The sequence below is a fragment of the Haliotis rufescens genome, unplaced genomic scaffold (genome assembly GCF_023055435.1).
Source record: "Haliotis rufescens isolate VD_foot unplaced genomic scaffold, xgHalRufe1.0.p SCAF_17, whole genome shotgun sequence".
Classification (NCBI taxonomy): Eukaryota; Metazoa; Mollusca; class Gastropoda; order Lepetellida; family Haliotidae; genus Haliotis; species Haliotis rufescens.
In genome coordinates this window covers 5,059,166-5,076,368 of record NW_025963857.1, presented here as the reverse complement: position 1 = coordinate 5,076,368, position 17,203 = coordinate 5,059,166, and the positions used below count along the sequence as shown (strand labels likewise).

The following is a 17,203-nucleotide window of genomic DNA, read 5'->3' as shown; positions in this document are numbered from 1 at the left end:
CTATCACCTCTTTCTCTCTTGGCTTCACATCAAACGGGAGCATAAAGGACTGTTTTTCTTCCATGCATATATTGATAGAAACTAAAACCGGTTTTAATTTATATTTAATTCCGGTATATCGATGTTCTCACTAGGGGTCCACAAAGAACAAATATTTCTCATTAGATTTTCGATTGGATTCGTTATAATAGTCGTTTACGAAAACTTCCGCCAATGTGCATATACTTATATTGACCTGTGTGAGTGAGATTCCTCATCAATGTGCTTTAATAGATGCTTTGTACTATCTGTTGCTAGGCTATATATTCGTAAATCGTGTTTACACGCATCCTATCTGCGGGACATTATAAAAACATGAGCTGTAAAGTGACTGTGATTGTTGTTACCGAGCCTCGATGAGAAATTCAATAAAACATTATTAAGTGTGAAATTATGTCCGCAAGGAAACGAGTATGAGAATGGAAAACACTTGAGGTTGTGGTGTTTGTGAAATATGCTATTTGTTCAACAAACATTTTTCTCTGTTACAATATCTGGTAAGGTTGTTTTGGTTTGGGTTTTTTGTATTATTGTATATGTAAAATAAATGCAAGTGTATTGCTTAATGACGTCACTTTCGATTATTGTTTATCTTTGCCGAGGCCTTTGATCTCTTTGATTAGAGATCTATTATTGACAACCAAGATATCAAAAGGAACAGATAATAAGCTTGTCCGATTGATGAGTCATTTCAATTAAATATTGTATGCACTAGCCGCTTGTCTCTAAGGCATTGAATAAGATTAAAATATCCTGTGTAGGGTATGTGTCCTATGCGTATCAAAGAAATTAAAGAGAGTGACAGAGTTGTGTCCCTTAGCGAAAGAATCCGAGATTGGCCACCATCGTTGGACTTTAAGTATTATTCCCACTGATTTAAGGGAAGGGGAACTTGTATTACCTGTGCCACGTCGTGCAAGCTATGACATGACCGAACCATTGCACACACTGGCGCTACACCGAAAAGTCTTGTTCAGGGTGCATTCTCATTAAAACCAGAACTTTTACCCCGATGCGATACGTGTGCAACGTCTCCGTTGGAGGTCGCAATCTCAGCAATCTTTCGCCAATCCTGTGTGTGTGTCACGTGTGTGTGTTAGAGAGAGAGAAAGAGAGAGAGAGAGAGAGAGAGAGAGAGAGAGTTGTGTTTAGCGCCGCTTTTAACAGTATTACAGTTATATCACGGCGTGTCAGCTTAATGTGGGAGGAAAGCCCAAAGTGATGCATGTCTCAGACGTTTACCACTTCGATGAAACCCACGAGCACGGGTATGGTGCTGACAAACCTAGAAACATAATCGGGCCGAATAGGGATTCGAAATCACAATCATAGGTTTCTGGTGCGCCCAAGGGACGCAACTCTGCACGGCGAATCGCGGCGCCTTAGACGACTGGGCCACCCGTGCCCCCTTGCCAATCCTGGGCCGGTCCCCTCTGTTGTCGGTTTTGGATGGTTGTGTCAGGTGACCATTCTTATCGGCCAATCAGCATCGATGCTTCTGAATTCCTGGTTCCAGTAAACAAATCAGACCTGAATATCTGATTTCTGTATTAGCATGGTGACAGAACTTACTGGTACGTCTTACACGGGGGAGGTTGATCTTCCCCAGGCAATAGTGGGCAGGTGGACAAGCTTAGTGGTAAAATCATAACCTTGACATCATAAGCATGGATCTACGCAATTGGGATACGATGACATGCATCAACTAAGTCAGCGAGCCTGACAACCCGATCCCGTTAGTCGCCTCTTACGACAAGCATGGGTTCCTGGAGACCTATTCTCTACCCGGATCCTCACTGCAAATATCAAGCACCTTAATGTCGATAAATGACTCTAGTTTTCTTAACAAAACCATATGTGGACAACAAATTCAAAGTGAAAAGGTTTTGCTTTTTATCTAGAAATTTATTGTTAGCACTCTTTGAAAGGTCGCCCCAAAAATTCCTTACTCATAGTTGATTTTGTCTGTTTCAACATGGGGCCTCAATCATTCACACGGTGGCATTTAAACATATACGATGTCAACTTTAAAACAACGGGAAAGACGATGTATATCCATTTGACATGAAGTTTAAGTCAGACTGTCGTCGTATTACATTGAAACACTATCAATAATTAATAGGTGGAGATGGGTATACCACTTAGTAAAACGACGGCTAACATCAACACTCAGGCATCATGTTAATTATTAACTATCATTCTACACCGAACTTTCCAACAAAGGAATGTTCAAAGTTGCTTAGCCGCGTTTGAGACATTTGACCTATTGCGTAGTAACACACCCCGGCGTTGACGGAGCATCAAACTACCGCCCGTAATCTACGTGAGCGGACTTCTAAAGGAACTACTTAACTCAAATCTTCGGAAAACACAAGGCGACAATACCAAACATGATATTATGATTGCAGGTTCGATTCACGTAATGGAATTGTCATGTTAAAAATATCTTGACTTTTAACCAGGTACAAATCAACATTGGATGAGAATTAATTGAAATAGTTCAAAAGTAAAACCACAAAGCGGGTCTTACATGAAAGTAAAACGTTTCTAAGTCTCTCCCGTCTTTCAACTTGATTAAGTCCAAGTATACTACTTTTAAAAAGCTAAAGAATCCGCTGTTATCCTCCTTGGAGTTATATGGGTCTGGGAGCGCCACATTTGATGTTAAGGGACCAGTAAGGTCTCAGGTCAGACACGGGTCATTGGCACGAGATGTGGCGTTCCCGGTACCAGGCAATTAAAACGAGAGCAAAGGAGTACCGCTAATTAATTCCATTACCGTAGTTCATGTATAGAAACTGACATGCATGTTGAGGTTAAATGTGCATATTAGGGCTTAGTCCAGGTGAAATGTACTCAACAACAAAAGTTCCTGTGACACCAATATTTTAGTGTATTTTTCAAACAAGTAAAGTTTGGTTTTCAGTATTGTAGTACGTGTATGGAATCAAGTCACAAAAACGCAATTCCTACAGAAAAGCATGTATTTCATGCAAAAGTTGACTTTTATACAAGCCCCATGCATTTCACTACCTAAGAATGGGTATACAAACTTGTGCGTTAACGGGATTCCATATGCATTGTTTAGCATCGTGCTGACAACAACCACTCAGAAAAAAAGCAAAATTACGCAATTGTTCAACATTACGAAATGCCATGCCTGTCCGAAAATGAGCGTCTGCGAGCCATTGGTATGCTTGAAGCAGGATCGAGTCAACGTGATGTTGCAAGACAATTTAACGTCCACAGAAACACCATTTGGTGTTTATGGCAACGTTGGCAAGAGACGAATGCAGTCAGAGACCACCCTCGGAGTGGCAGGCCACGCGTAATCAATAATCAACAAGACAACTGGATTCGAACAACACTTACGAAATCGATTCCAGCCAGCAACAGTGACTGCAAGAAGCATCCCTGGCCTTCGACGAATATCTTCACAAACGGACGTCGTCGCCTCAGATGTGCAGGGATTGTCGCAAGAAGAAGCGCCTGACGTCCCATTTTGACAGGAAACCACCGCCAAGCACGTCTACAGTGGTGCAGACAGCGTTTACGCTGGACGGCCATGCAGTGGGGACAAGTTCTTTTCACTGACGAGTCTCGTTTTCACCTCAGCCACAGCGATGGACGATTTCGAGTGTACCGACGTCGAGGTGAACGTTACGTCAATCATTGTGTCATGGAAGAAGATCGGTTCAGGGGCGGCAGCGTTATGGTATGGGGTGGGATTACAGCAAGACAGAGGACCCGTTTGATAGTGGTAGAGGGAAATCTCAATGGACAGAGCTACCGCGACGAGATCGTCGGCCCTGTTGTTCTACCGTTTTTGCGTCGTCATGGCCCAGGCATTACCTTTCAACATGACAACGCCCGGCCTCATATTGCTCGTATTGTTCAGGATTCTCTTCAACAAAACAACGTGAATGTCATCCCCTGGCCGGCTCGCTCCCCTGATCTCTCACCAATCGAGCACATGTGGGATGAGATGGATTGGCGCCTTCGACGTCAACCACGTGTTCCACAGACACTCCAGGAACTTCGAAACATGTCAAGCAGATATGGACATATATCCCACAGGATTTTGTGCGACGCCTGGTCCATTCCATGAGACGAAGACGTGTTGCTTGCATCGCAACCAGAGGTGGACACACACGCTATTGATTTGTAAATTGACATTTGGGCATGTTCATGGTTTATTTTATGAAATCACGCATTTTCTGAAGTCAGTATGGCAAATTAAACCATTTGAACACTTACAGGAGTCTTTTATCTGTTGCAAACGGAAATTGTTTCAGATTTGGTAAAAAAACATAACTTTGCATTAAATCTTATTCAAGGTCACGGGAACTTCTGTTGTGAAGTATAGTTCAGACACATGGTCTGTGTAGTGAGTGTCAGATAGATGGTCGTTGACGAGGTAGTCGTCCAGTGATCTAAGGAGGGCGTCGATTCGGTGGTAACGTCGCTAAAGAGAGCCTGAGGTGCAGAAGGAACGCCGTCTAATCTCAGGATGAGGACTTCGGTGTTGGACTGCTCTATTTGGAAGGTCTATATTTCTAGCATGTATCTTTACTGTGTCATTACAATTCAGCAAATTATATTTTTAATTTTATTTATATAATTTGTAATATTTCTGAATAACTCGTTTACTAGTATTTCATAACACGTCTTTGAGCTAATGTATTTTCTATCTATACTGAGAAGCAAAATCATGCGACAGTGATAATATCACACATGATATAGCATAAAAAGATCATAAAACGTGAAATGGAGATCAATGTTGATTAAATGACGGTGTTTTTCTCAGATTTTAATGCAAACCAATGACTGGAGAGCATCTCAAATAGAGAGTTCAATAACGTGTATGCCCACCTTGGGCGACAATGCATGTCTGAAGTCTGTTAGGCATTGATATGCACAGTCTTAGAGTAAACGTCTGTGGAATGGCCTTCCATTGCACCGGCAGAGCTTGAGTTAACTCAGCGACAGTCTGTGGTGGTTGCAACTGACGTCTAACCCTACGGCCAAGCTCGTCCCACAAATGTTCAATTGGATTCAAAACCGGCGATCGAGAGGGCCATTTTAACACCTGAACATTTTTTTGTTGCAAGACATTCCGGGTCACGCGAGCTGTATGAGGTCGGGCACTACCGGTTGGTTAACGCCACGTCGACGTCCTCTCAGCAACGGTAAGGGCGCTGATTGCAACACTGTGTCAATGTAACGCAGGGCTTTGAGACTTCCACGAATCACAACCAAGTCAGAGCGACAGTTGGCATTAATTGCACCCCACACCATGACACCTCCACCTCCAAAACGACCATGTTCAATAACGCAGTTTCGAGCAAAACGTTCATGATTGCGTCTGTATACACGGATGTGGCCATCTGGGAAACTGACGTTGAAATGTGATTCATCTGAAAAGATCTCTCCATTGCCTGGGTGCAAGACGACCACCTGCAGCTGCCCAGCGTTGACGTGCAAGACGGTGTGTGTTAGTCAAGATCTGGCCACGATAGGGTCGACGGCACCGGATGTTTCGTGCAACAAGGCGACGTCGGACTGTGCGATCACTGGTCGTCCCCTTGTTCCCATCATGCCAATGGCAGACTGCCGTGCTGTTCTGAAGCGATCCCTAAGGTGTCTCACAATGATGAGTTGATCCTGCCTCCGTGACGTCACAGGCAGCGTTCCTGGTCGAGGACGCTCGGCAACACTCCCAGTTGTCCTGTGACGATGCTGCAGTCGGACAACAGTTGATCGATGGGTATTGAAGTGCGCAGCAACTTCTCTCGACGTCTGATCAGTTCCCAACATCCCTATGGCTTGGCTCCTCCGTGCGTTGCTTAACCGTGGCATCATGATTATGCATGATACCCTGCCCGCACTGTGTATTTTTAATAGGACCCAAGTCCCCATTTTGCACGTGCATCGGGACTTTTTTCTGATCTTCCTGATTTCCCACATTTCACCTTCATGGTTGCGTTTTAGTCGTCAAGCCACTGCGTACATGGCAGTGGGGATTCAAACTCAAACATTTGATGTTCGCCATTGTTATGTATACCCCTTTACTTGGTGTCAGTTGTTAGACACACAGACACAGATAACGCCGACTTTTAGCATGATAATGGGTTTGTGTTTTTAATGCCTCTCAGTATATCACACAATTGTAAGCATTCACGGTTAATCCATCGATACGGCGTCCACGGCACAAACAGCAGAATTATGTATTCGGCTTTCCCGGGACTCTCTGCTATTCAAATGTGGAGGCCCGTGAATATCCGGGCAGAGAATAGGTCTTCATCAACCCATGCTTGTCATAAGATTCGACTATGCTTGTCATCAGAGGAGACTAACGGGATCCAGTGGTCAGGCTCGCTGACTTGGTTGATGCATGTCATCGTATCCCAATTGCGTGGAGCGATGCTCATGATGTCAATCACTGAAATGTGTGGTCCAGACCGCCGTCATATAGATGGAATATTGCTAGGTTTGAAGCCTCTTTGAACAGTATTCCAGTTATAAATAGCAGAAATCATAGCCCAACTTACTCCTTCAGCTAAAAGTGTGTTTCAGTTTATCAGAATTAGCCACATCTAGAAGAAATAACTTCCCGTTTGAATAAAGAAATAGCCTCAGCAAACAAGTAAAACAGAACTTATGACGTCACAATAATGTCTGTGTCCCCGTTTTCCGATGACGTCACCTATCATCACAAAAGGGCATGACGTCATAATCAATGCTCGTAGTGTAGACAGAAAGAGTCGCAATATGGAGACGTACGGAGGACGACTGTCGTCCTCGACACGTAGCCGTTCAGTGCAGAACAGTCATCATACAGCCGCCAACATGCTGGTCAAGGAGGAGAAATTCCTGGACAAGCTGAAGAGCAGTAGCCAAAGATCTATGGGGTATTTACACCAAGTAGAAGAGATCATATATAGACATGGAAGCTCGAGGCAGTTGATTAGACTTGTTAAAAAATATTTCTTGCTTCTTCTGACAGGCCCGCCCCGAAAAAAAGCCCTGCCCTCTTATAGTTGTTTTTTAAGCACTGTATAGAAATAACTTTTTTCAAAACGGGGGCGTGGTCATGAGTATAAGTTTACTTTTAATGATTTGTAACCTAGTAACGGAATAGAAAAATACAGCCCTTCCAAACTTGCCATCTTTGAAAGGAAAGTCGTGTGAAAAATTAATATTATATTTAATTCGCTGTCAGCTTAAACATCGTAACCAGTACTATTTGACAGTCGCATGCCGTTTAAGTTTTGATAGAGACGGAGCAACATGTTGGTTGGTTGGTTTGTTGTTTAACGCCGCACTCAGCAATATTCCAGCTTTATGACGGCGGTCTGTAAATAATCGAGTCTGGACCAGACAATCCAGTGATTGATATCATGAGCATTGATCTACGCAAATGGGATCGATGACATGCATCAACAAAGTCAGCGAGCAGTGTCGCCTTTTACGCCTGTGACGTACTTAGTGAATGTGTGTGCATGAATGTTGTTTTACACCGCATCGCGATGTTCAGTTATGTCTCAGGGCGGCCTGACAACCAGTGGCTGACAGCATGGGCAACGATTTTCACGACGTTTGGGTACGATGACACACAATCAGCCAGGTTACAGAGTGAGTGAGGGGGATGTTCTAGTTCTGACACGCCGCGATATAACTGGAATACTGTTAAAAGCGGCGTTAAACCACTCACTCACATAACATGTTAATAACGTAATGCCAAGATCTTCGTCTGGGGCGAGGTTTTAAGAAACAATCGCAGTGTGCAAGTGCCTTGTGACGTTGAACCCTGCACTATTAGAGAGAGGAGGGGGTAGGACCCAAATAATACAGTTTTGTCCTCCATGCAGACGTGAGGAGGAGAAACTCAAGAAACGACTAGAGAAGATAGAGCTGGAGAGAAGCAAGTCCCCCTCGAGGGGGTACCTGGACCAGGTGAGTCTGTTAGAGGGGTGGGGTGACGGGGGTACATTAACAAGTCCCCCTCCATGGGGTACGTGAACCAGGTGAGGCTATTAGAGGGGTGGGGTGTGAGGGGGGTCCATTAACAAGCCCCCCTCCAGGGGGCACGTGGACCAGTTGAGGCTGTTAGAGGGTGGGTTGAGGGGGGTACATTAACAAATCCCCCTCCAGGGGGTACGTGGACCAGGTGAGGCTGTTATAGGGGTGGGGTGTGAGGGGGGGTACATTAACAAGTCCCCCTCTAGGGGGTACCATGACCAGGCGAGGCTGTTAGAGGGGTGGGGTGTGAGGGGTACATAAACAAGTCCCTTTCCAGGGGGTACGTGGACCAGGTGAGGCTGTTAGAGGGGTGGTGTGAGAGGGGTACATTAACAAGTCCCCCTCCAGGGGGTACGTGGACCAGGTGAGGCTGTTAGAGGGGTGGGGTGAGGGGGGTACGTTAACAAGTCCCCCTCCAGGGGGCACGTGGACCAGGTGAGGCTGTTAGAGGGGTGGGGTGAGAGGGGTACATTAACAAGTCCCCCTCCAGGGGGCACGTGGACCAGGTGAGGCTGTTATAGGGGTGGGGTGAGAGGGGTACATTTACAAGTCCCCCTCCAGGGGGCACGTGGACCAGGTGAGGCTGTTGGAGGGATGGGGTGAGGGGGGTACATTAACAAGTCCCCCTCCAGGGGGTACGTGGACCAGGTGAGGCTGTTAGAGGGGTGGGGTGAGAGGGGTACATTTACAAGTCCCCCTCCAGGGGGCACGTGGACCAGGTGAGGCTGTTAGAGGGGTGGGGTGAGAGGGGTACATTAACAAGTCCCCCTCCAGGGGGCACGTGGACCAGGTGAGGCTGTTGTTAGAGGGGTGGGGTGAGGGGGGTACGTTAACAAGTCCCCCTCCAGGGGGTGCCTGGGGCCAGGTGAGTAGGATGTGAGTTCTACATGGCGGGGGGCTGGTGGTACCCGGACCTAGGGAGGCGGTTACAGAGGGCTGGGGTTAGAGCTTCTGCCCCACCTAGAACACTGACTTCAATAGCAGACACTCCCTACAGTGCAAACACATCCATATGTACGTTCCAGTCACATATTTGTGAAATGATGGTAACCATGATCAGTTGTTAGTATATGCATGTTTTATAGGCGGCTGTAATACGGATCGGCAACAAAGCTCACTGTGTGCAAAATCTTTATGTGTCGACGCAAGTTGCAACTCTCTAATGTATGCGCCTAAATACCCCGAAATTAAAATGTTTGACTGTAGGACAAAAGGGTGGATATAATGTGTATTTTATGTCCATATTGCAAAGCATGCCCATCAGTACAGAAGTATGTGAAGAGTTGCGTCCCTTGGCAATACTAGGATGCGCTGTTGGGTTCGAATCACCCGATATTTATCCTTGGTAGATCTGCATAATGCCCATTCCTGTGGACATTGCCAAAATCATTAACGTCTATGACTTGAGTCATTTTGGCACATTGTGACATTTCACACGTTTGGTGAATATCATTCCGTTCACTCATTCCATATCTTTTCTCTTTGCAGGACAATGAGGAAGAATTTATAAGGTAAGCAATTCTACTGTTACGTGTCGATTCCCAAATAAAAACAATATGTTAACCAAGATATCTGTACGTAAAAGAACTTAGAGTGAAACTACCAAACATCTAACAAGTGGTATAAAATCGACAAATGTATTACACATTTCACTAAGTTTACAAATTAATTACAAATTACTGCACAAAGATTACAATGACAGTAGACAATAGAGTGGTAGTACAATATTCAATGGCAATATATAATATGATGCCAGCGGTCAGTATCAAATACAAAAATACAGTGGTGATAGCACAGGCAGTGATAATAATACTAGTATATGTTCACGAAGCGGCGACAGTGGTCAAACTTCCGAGATGGGCTAATCAGGAAATCATGGATGATGAGCCATCCTCACATGAAAGCTGGTTCCAAAGCGATGAAATGCGTGAGAGATACAAACACGTTGTTGTTCCCTTATACATAACCTAAGAAGCTACTGGTAGTGTTGATTCTGTGCCATCACCAGTCTAGCAGCATCAGAACATTACAAAACTTTCCATATATTTCTAGAATATCGTCCGTGGTATACCGGACCGGAATTTTATACACTACATCTAAATATAGTAACTTACTGACGACTGATCACTGTCCAAACAAAATGCAATGAGCGTCTACCGAATCCCAACAGAAACAATGCAACACGGTTAAAATCATATAACACTTCATATGGTCTTTAAACCATGTCTGTGATAAACCACTTCCTGACTCGTTGCCATTGTTCTATTTCGTTTATGCCAGCTGAAGTAACGATCTATCACCCATTGCCACTTTAAAGCACAGGGTTCACACTAAGACACCGATCCTGCACATATGTTGTAAAGTTGGTATTTTTTTTTAATAATTAAATAAAAGTCAAAAGCACTTTTCAGCCTCGGAAATGAACGCCGAATCTTCCTATTGTAAAGCTAATGACATCACCAGTACCAGAACGGAGTACAAAAGAATCAGAAACAATATTTGGGAACATTTTATGTCCGCTTCATTTACTTTTGACAGCTGTCTACTTTTGAATCGGAAAGTTATGGCTGCGTAAAGGATTGTTTGTTTGTTGTTGAACGCCTTACTCGGCAATATTCCAGCCATATGACGGCGGCTTGTAAAGAATCGAGTCTGGACCAGACAATTCAGTGGTTGATACCAAGAGCATCGATCTACGTATTTGGGATACGATGACATGCATCAACCAAGTCCGCGGACACCTAATTGTACTACCTGATCGCCCGATCCTGTTTGTCTCCTCTGATGACAAGCATAGTCGGCTCTTATGACAAGTATGGGTTGCTGAAGACCTATTCTCTAACTGGATCTTCACGAGTCGGTATAAGTTAGTTGTATACATTCTCCACTCTGTGAGTCGCCACTAATAGTCTGGGTATAACTCTGGGTATAAATACTATGTATTACACAGTATGGTCAGTAAGTGACTTTTCGTATCTCGATGTTCCAAATATCCTGTTTGGTAGCCCAAAGACGTAGATCTATATGCGTCTTTGGGTAGCCTTGTTATTAAAGCGTTCGTTTATCAAGCCGAAGCCCGAGATGGTATTGCATACATGTATTGTAGAATGTGTGTAACAGCATTGTTTCATTAAGAGTCACTCATGGTCTGTTTGTTTGTTTGTTGTTTAACGCCGCACTCCAGCTATATGACGGCGGTCTAAATAATCGAGTCTGGACCAGACAATCCAATGATTAATATCATGAGCATCGATCCACGCAATTGGGATCGATGACATGCATTAACTAAGTCAGCGAGCCTGACCACCCGATCCCGTTAGTCGCCTTTTACGACAAGCATAGTCACGGCAAGTATGGGTTGCTGAAGATCTATTCTACCCCTGCGTCTTCACGGGCCCACTTATGTACTGAAACGTATTGATGGAACTATCAAATGACGTTGGATCTCAACAATGGCCCTGATAATGTCGCACACCTTTCATTATGATGAGCAATTCTAAATATATCGCCAAAACAAATTTATATCAAGGGAGGTAAACTTTCTTCTATTTTTCGAAAATGAACCAAGGCAAGTAACGTAATCTTTTTTAGCCTTTCGAGAAGTTTATTCTATCAATTCTATCATTTTTCCTGGTATATTCTGTACACAGTGAAACCTCGTTAATCCGAACTCCTTTAGTCTGCAAGCCCCGTATTCTACCGTAAACGTAAATATCAGTTAAATGAACCTGACAACGTTCACGTGACCGTTAATCCGGAAATGATTTAATCGTTTCCATTTCACGGATAGATATACCGTCCGGAGTTTCACTATAACTGAAAGACCCGTGAAGATCCGGGTTAAAATGGGACTTCAGTAACCCATGTTGGCCATTACATGCAGGCGACTATGCTTGTCGTAAGAGGCGAAAAACGGGATCGGGTGATCAGGCTCGCTGACTTGGTTGATGCATGTCATCGTATTCCAATTTGCATAGATTGATGTTCATTATGTAAATCACTGGATTGTCTGGTCCAGAGATTGTTTACAGACCGCCGTCATATAGCTGGAATATTGCTGAGTGCGGTTTTAAACAACAACAAAACAAACAAACTATAACTGATAAGCCTTCATCTTAATGTGAATGTAGGTCGATGAGCCGAAGTGGCACCAGCATGACAGGGGGCAGCCAGCGACGGGAGAGCCTGCCAGGAACCGGGCCCCCCCGGCTGCCACTGGGTGCAGGGAGACAGAGAGCTATGTCCCTGGCGGCGGGACAAGAGGAGATGCTAGCCAGGAAAAGCGTTACATTCGGTGAGAGAGAGAGAGAGAGAGAGAGAGAGAGAGAGAGAGAGAGAGAGAGAGAGAGAGAGAGAGCAAGCTATGACATGACCGAACCACTGCACACACTGGCGCTACACCGAAAAGTCTGGTTCAGGGTGCATTCTCATTAAAACCAGACCCCGATGCGATACGTGTCCAACGTCTCCGTTGGAGGTCGCAATCTTAGCAATTTTTCGCCAATCCTCTGTGTGCGTGTGTGTGTGTGTGTGTGTGTGTGTGAGAGAGAGAGAGAGAGAGAGAGAGAGAGAGAGAGAGAGAGTTGTGTTCAGCGCTGCTTTTAACAGTATTACAGTTATATCGCGGCATGTCAGCTTAATGTGGGGAGAAAGCCTAAAGTAATGCAGGTCTCAGACGTTTACCACTTCGGTGAAACCCACGAGCACGGGTATGGTGCTGACAAACCTAGTAACATAATCGGGGCGAACCGGGAGAGAGAGAGTGATTCCTGAAACAGCTGTCGTTTTCACAGAGAAATATTGTATAAATGCTTCTACAATTAATCTTCCGACAGTTGGCTCTTGTAAGAAACCTCTGGTGGAGAAAATTAGTGACGAGGCACCAAGTATCGTCGTAACCGACCACGACCCTAAAGACGACGTGCCTCACAAAGTTGGCGCACACGATCCCAAACACCAAGCGGGGTAAGGGCTGCCGTTTCGTTGGGGGGTTGTATATTCTCCAGGGAGTTGAAAATGCATATTAATGATTGTACACTGATTGTTCGCCCTAACCGTGGATAGTGTACATGCTAAGGTCATACCTTGTGTAGAATTTGCGATTTTATTTGTTTGTTTGTTGTTTAACGCCGCACTCAGCAATATTCCAGCTATATACGGCGGTCTGTAAATAATCGAGTCTAGACCAGACAATCCAGTGATCGACAACCCGAGCATCGATCCACGCAATAAGCGTACGATGTCATGCATCAACCAAGTCAGCGAGCCTGACCACCCAATCGCGTTAGTCGCCTCTTACGACAAGCATAGTCGTCTTTTAGGGCAAGCTTGGGTTGAATTGGCGATGTACAGGTGTACATAATACAGTAGTAGTAGTAGTAGTAGTAGTAGTAGAAGTAGTAGTAGTAGTAGTAGTAGTAGTAGTAGTAGTATGATGTTTGTAACCCGTAACCCAATGTTGATCTTTACACTGGTGATTGTACCGACATCTATCCAAATTTGTTATCTTCACTCAAATGTGTACATTTCAAAATGACAAACTGTTATCTTCTGGCATTTTACAAAGTTGTTTCTTTGACCACATAAAACTTCCTAATATATTTAATTTGAATACACACCCTTCAACTTCGCAGGACGTCAGTTTCTAGCACCACCGGGGCACACGAGAACATCCATGATCTATTCGATATGGCGATCCAGACAGTGGCGTCCAGTAATGATAGCGAGTTCAGGACATCGTCTGGCATTCTCGAGGGCAAAAAACAGAAACCACATTCACATGTAGGTCGTGATCTAAAAAAAGATTAATGTTGGTTGGTTTGTTTGTCGTTTAACGCCGCACTCAGCAATATTCCAGCTATATGACGGCCAAAATGGCTATTACTGATGGTACATGGTCTCATATTTGGTCAGTAACAACCATCTTGAATTTTTACTGACGGTATACGGGCTCATATGGGGTCAGTAGTTCTGCTCTCTGATTGGTCAATCTCACTTTGAGGCATAATAAAGAAATCTGTGTTCCTAAGTTTTCAAATATTCAAGTTTCAGATTCCAGTCTGTAGTTGAACTTTGTACCTCGTGAGTGTATAGTTATATTTTGAGCCATCTTACCGTTGCAGTCTGATATAAGCAATCGACGTCAATCTCACGGATCACATCCGCACGTAGCTGCACCCACAAGCAAAGCAACACTGGATCTAAAGGCATTGAAGGAACTGGAGGAGATCTTAAAAGATTCTCGACTATACTCTACCAAGTGAGTGTTCATATCCCCGCTTACACAGTAGACGAGTGTATATGTCCTAGTTTGTACCCCACAAGGGGCGGTGGGGTAGCCCAGTGGTTAAAGTGTTCGCTCGTCACGCCGAAGACCCGGGTACGGTTCCCCACATGGGTACAATGTGTGCAGCCCATTTCTGGTGTCCCCCGTCATGATATTGCTGGAATATTTTGCTAAAAGCGGCGTAAAACAATACTCACTCACTCATTATACACCACGAAGTGAGTGGTCATATACCCGCTTATTTACCACCAACTGAGTTCCCACATTACCCATTTATACACCAAGTGAGTTTTCACGTTGTTGTTGTTTTGTGTGTTTTTTACTATTATTAATTTTTTTTTTTTTTTTTTTTAATATCATTATTTTTATTTTTATTATTATTATTATTATTATTATTCCAGGAAGTGTCGTCAGCTTGACGGAAGTCACGACAGTTCCATCATGAGGCAACAGAAGAAGCGCATGCTGCAGCTAGAGCAGCTGCTCAGCTCCCTGAAGATCGGCCAGAAGAAGGAGGCCCCCCCCGTGAAGTTCGACCCCATGGAGGTCCTCAACTGCACCTACCTCCGGCTCTCCAGGAGCAACGTCGAATCCCTGGAGAGGATGGTGAGAGAGTCAGGGAGGGACCCCGGCATCCACGCGCACAGTGACGTCACCGATTTCAAACTGTTTGATGACAAGGCCGAAGATGCTGATCCTGTGGGGCCATAGTATACTGTGCTGTTGGTGTTCTTAAGGGGAATACACATGACCAATTCATCATTTGGAAATGTGATTGGTTGTCTAACATACTTTGAATTAATTAAATATTGTTTTCGTTGTCTATATTTTAGTTAAATAGCTAGCATGTAACATGTGTTGAGGAATATATTGAATTATGTCTTTTTACATAGGCTATTAATTCATCAGTAGTCTTTGGTTTGTCTGCGTATCATGGCTGCTGTCTTTCATTGTGTGCTAAGAATGGTAAATGTTGCTTCTATGTGAAGAATATCCTTGGCCCGTCAAATATGGGTAATCAATTTATTTATTTATTTTAATTTTTTTTTTTTTTTTTTTTTTTTATTATTTTCTTTTTTAATCAATTATGTATAGACCCTGCAGTTTAGTGTGTAGAGAACACTTGTATTAAACGTGCTAGTAATAAACTTTAATACGTCTTTTGAATCATGTTTTGTGTTGTGACGAGGCGAAGTGCCAATAATGGTGTGGGGTACCACCATGGTGCTTGTCTAGGGGTGCTGGTGGACTGCATTACAAGTTACATTTAGCGTCTTGGGATACATCCAAAATTATGAAATATATATGACAGGGTTACCATCTTTACAGCAGGATCCACTTTATCCATTCTGCTTTGCAGCGGATGGCTTTGTGTCCGCTTTACAGTGGATGGTCAGCTTGGCAACAATAGTTGCCCTCGCTCAATATTTGGCAATAGTACTTGCCTGGCAGCGCTAGCTGCATAGCAACATGGGTTGCTTGGCAACGGTAGTTGCGGGACAGCGGTTGCTGAATTAGTAAGCAACATGTGTGGATTGGCAACGGGGCCGCCTCCGTGGTCTAGTGGTAGAGCGTCCGCCCGGAGAGCGGAATGTCCGGGGTTCGATCCCCGACGTTAAAAGATGGTACTTGTTGTTACCCTGTCTGGCGCTCGGCATTAAGGGGCTAAAACAAGGACCGGTCGGTTCGGAGTCAGTATACTGTGTCTGAGTGGGGTATTCATGTTAAACTGCGGCATGGTATCTCAGGGAGTTAGCACTATAAATCGGCATCAGTCCGGACTAGTACAAGCAGCCACACAAACACACACACGTACATGCACGTCGCTTTATAAGTGCAATAATCTTGGACGCGACGTTTAACCCCATTTCACCTCACCTCACCTTGGCAACGGTTGTTGCAGGACAGGGTTGCTGTATTGGGTTCCCTTTTAAAGTAGTTAAGCTCATTTTCGGCAGTCCACCAGTACCTCCACATCCTTATATAATTGGTTTAATGCCCCAAACAGCAATATTCCAACTACATGTATATAGGGCCGACCTGTAAGCAATGGAGCCTCAGGCAAAGCGGTGACAGAAAGTGTGAGCAGCGATCCAAGCACGGTGACACGTTTCTGCCTAATCATCGAGTTGGACCAACCGACAACAAGCATGGGATTCTGGGAGTTTTGAATATTTGGATTAATAAGAAATACCTTTCCATATATTTACTTCTTAAAACTGATCAAATAGATACTTTAAAAAACGCCTTTAGCGTTATTTACACAGACAAATACGTCAATTTTATGTCATACTTAGTTCATGAGCTTTTAATTAAAAGTGGTCGTTATATAAAACTGAAAGAAAAGACTGATTTTTTTAGTGTTTTTAACTTGAATAATAATTGAAGATGATTTCAGCTGTTTTCTTGAGTAGATCTGTACAAAATATTCAGCTTTAAGAAAAACAACTATTTCAAGTATCTAATTACAAATCATCAATTAACAGTAAAAGATACATATCATTATTTCATGACTGGCAAAAGCTATATATTCTCCTTTAAGATTATTTTTGCGAAGCAGTCAACGTATACATGAGATAGATCTACATGTATCGATCTGCAGAGAGGGCTTTGGGTTCCACTAATTTCCCACAGCGCGTTTGTGATAAGAGATATAAGAAAGGTATCGCCACGTCAGTGTTTGGAGCTTGTACCACAACTGTGTGATGTCTATCAATTTTGGGGGAGTTAAAATCTAATCCATAGTCAAATAAAATTTAAAAGACTGATCTAAATAACACTATTGTTGGGATATCGAATCTAATTGGGAAGGTGACACGTCCTTCCTGCAAACGTGCCCATTTGTAAAAATCCTAC

At 43.9% G+C, this 17,203-nt stretch overlaps 1 protein-coding gene across 1 annotated transcript; it reads left to right on the top strand.

Moving 5' to 3' along the window:
- Positions 1 to 6,774: 6,774 nt before the first annotated feature.
- On the top strand, positions 6,775 to 15,507 carry LOC124119150. The gene is made up of 8 exons (XM_048397272.1): positions 6,775 to 6,950; positions 7,911 to 7,995; positions 9,550 to 9,572; positions 12,192 to 12,355; positions 12,897 to 13,026; positions 13,695 to 13,842; positions 14,184 to 14,320; positions 14,749 to 15,507. The coding sequence occupies exons 1-8, from the start codon at positions 6,811 to 6,813 to the stop codon at positions 15,056 to 15,058; spliced, it is 1,137 nt and encodes a 378-aa protein (XP_048253229.1). The 5' UTR covers positions 6,775 to 6,810; the 3' UTR covers positions 15,059 to 15,507.
- Positions 15,508 to 17,203: the final 1,696 nt, after the last annotated feature.

Coding starts and splice junctions, on each gene's coding strand:
- LOC124119150 (XM_048397272.1), top strand. CDS start 6,811: ATGGAGACGTACGGAGGACGACTGTCGTCCTCGACACGTAGCCGTTCA. Junction 7,996..9,549: donor CGAGGGGGTACCTGGACCAG/GTGAGTCTGTTA, acceptor TTCTCTTTGCAG/GACAATGAGGAAGAATTTAT. Junction 12,356..12,896: donor CAGGAAAAGCGTTACATTCG/GTGAGAGAGAGA, acceptor ATCTTCCGACAG/TTGGCTCTTGTAAGAAACCT.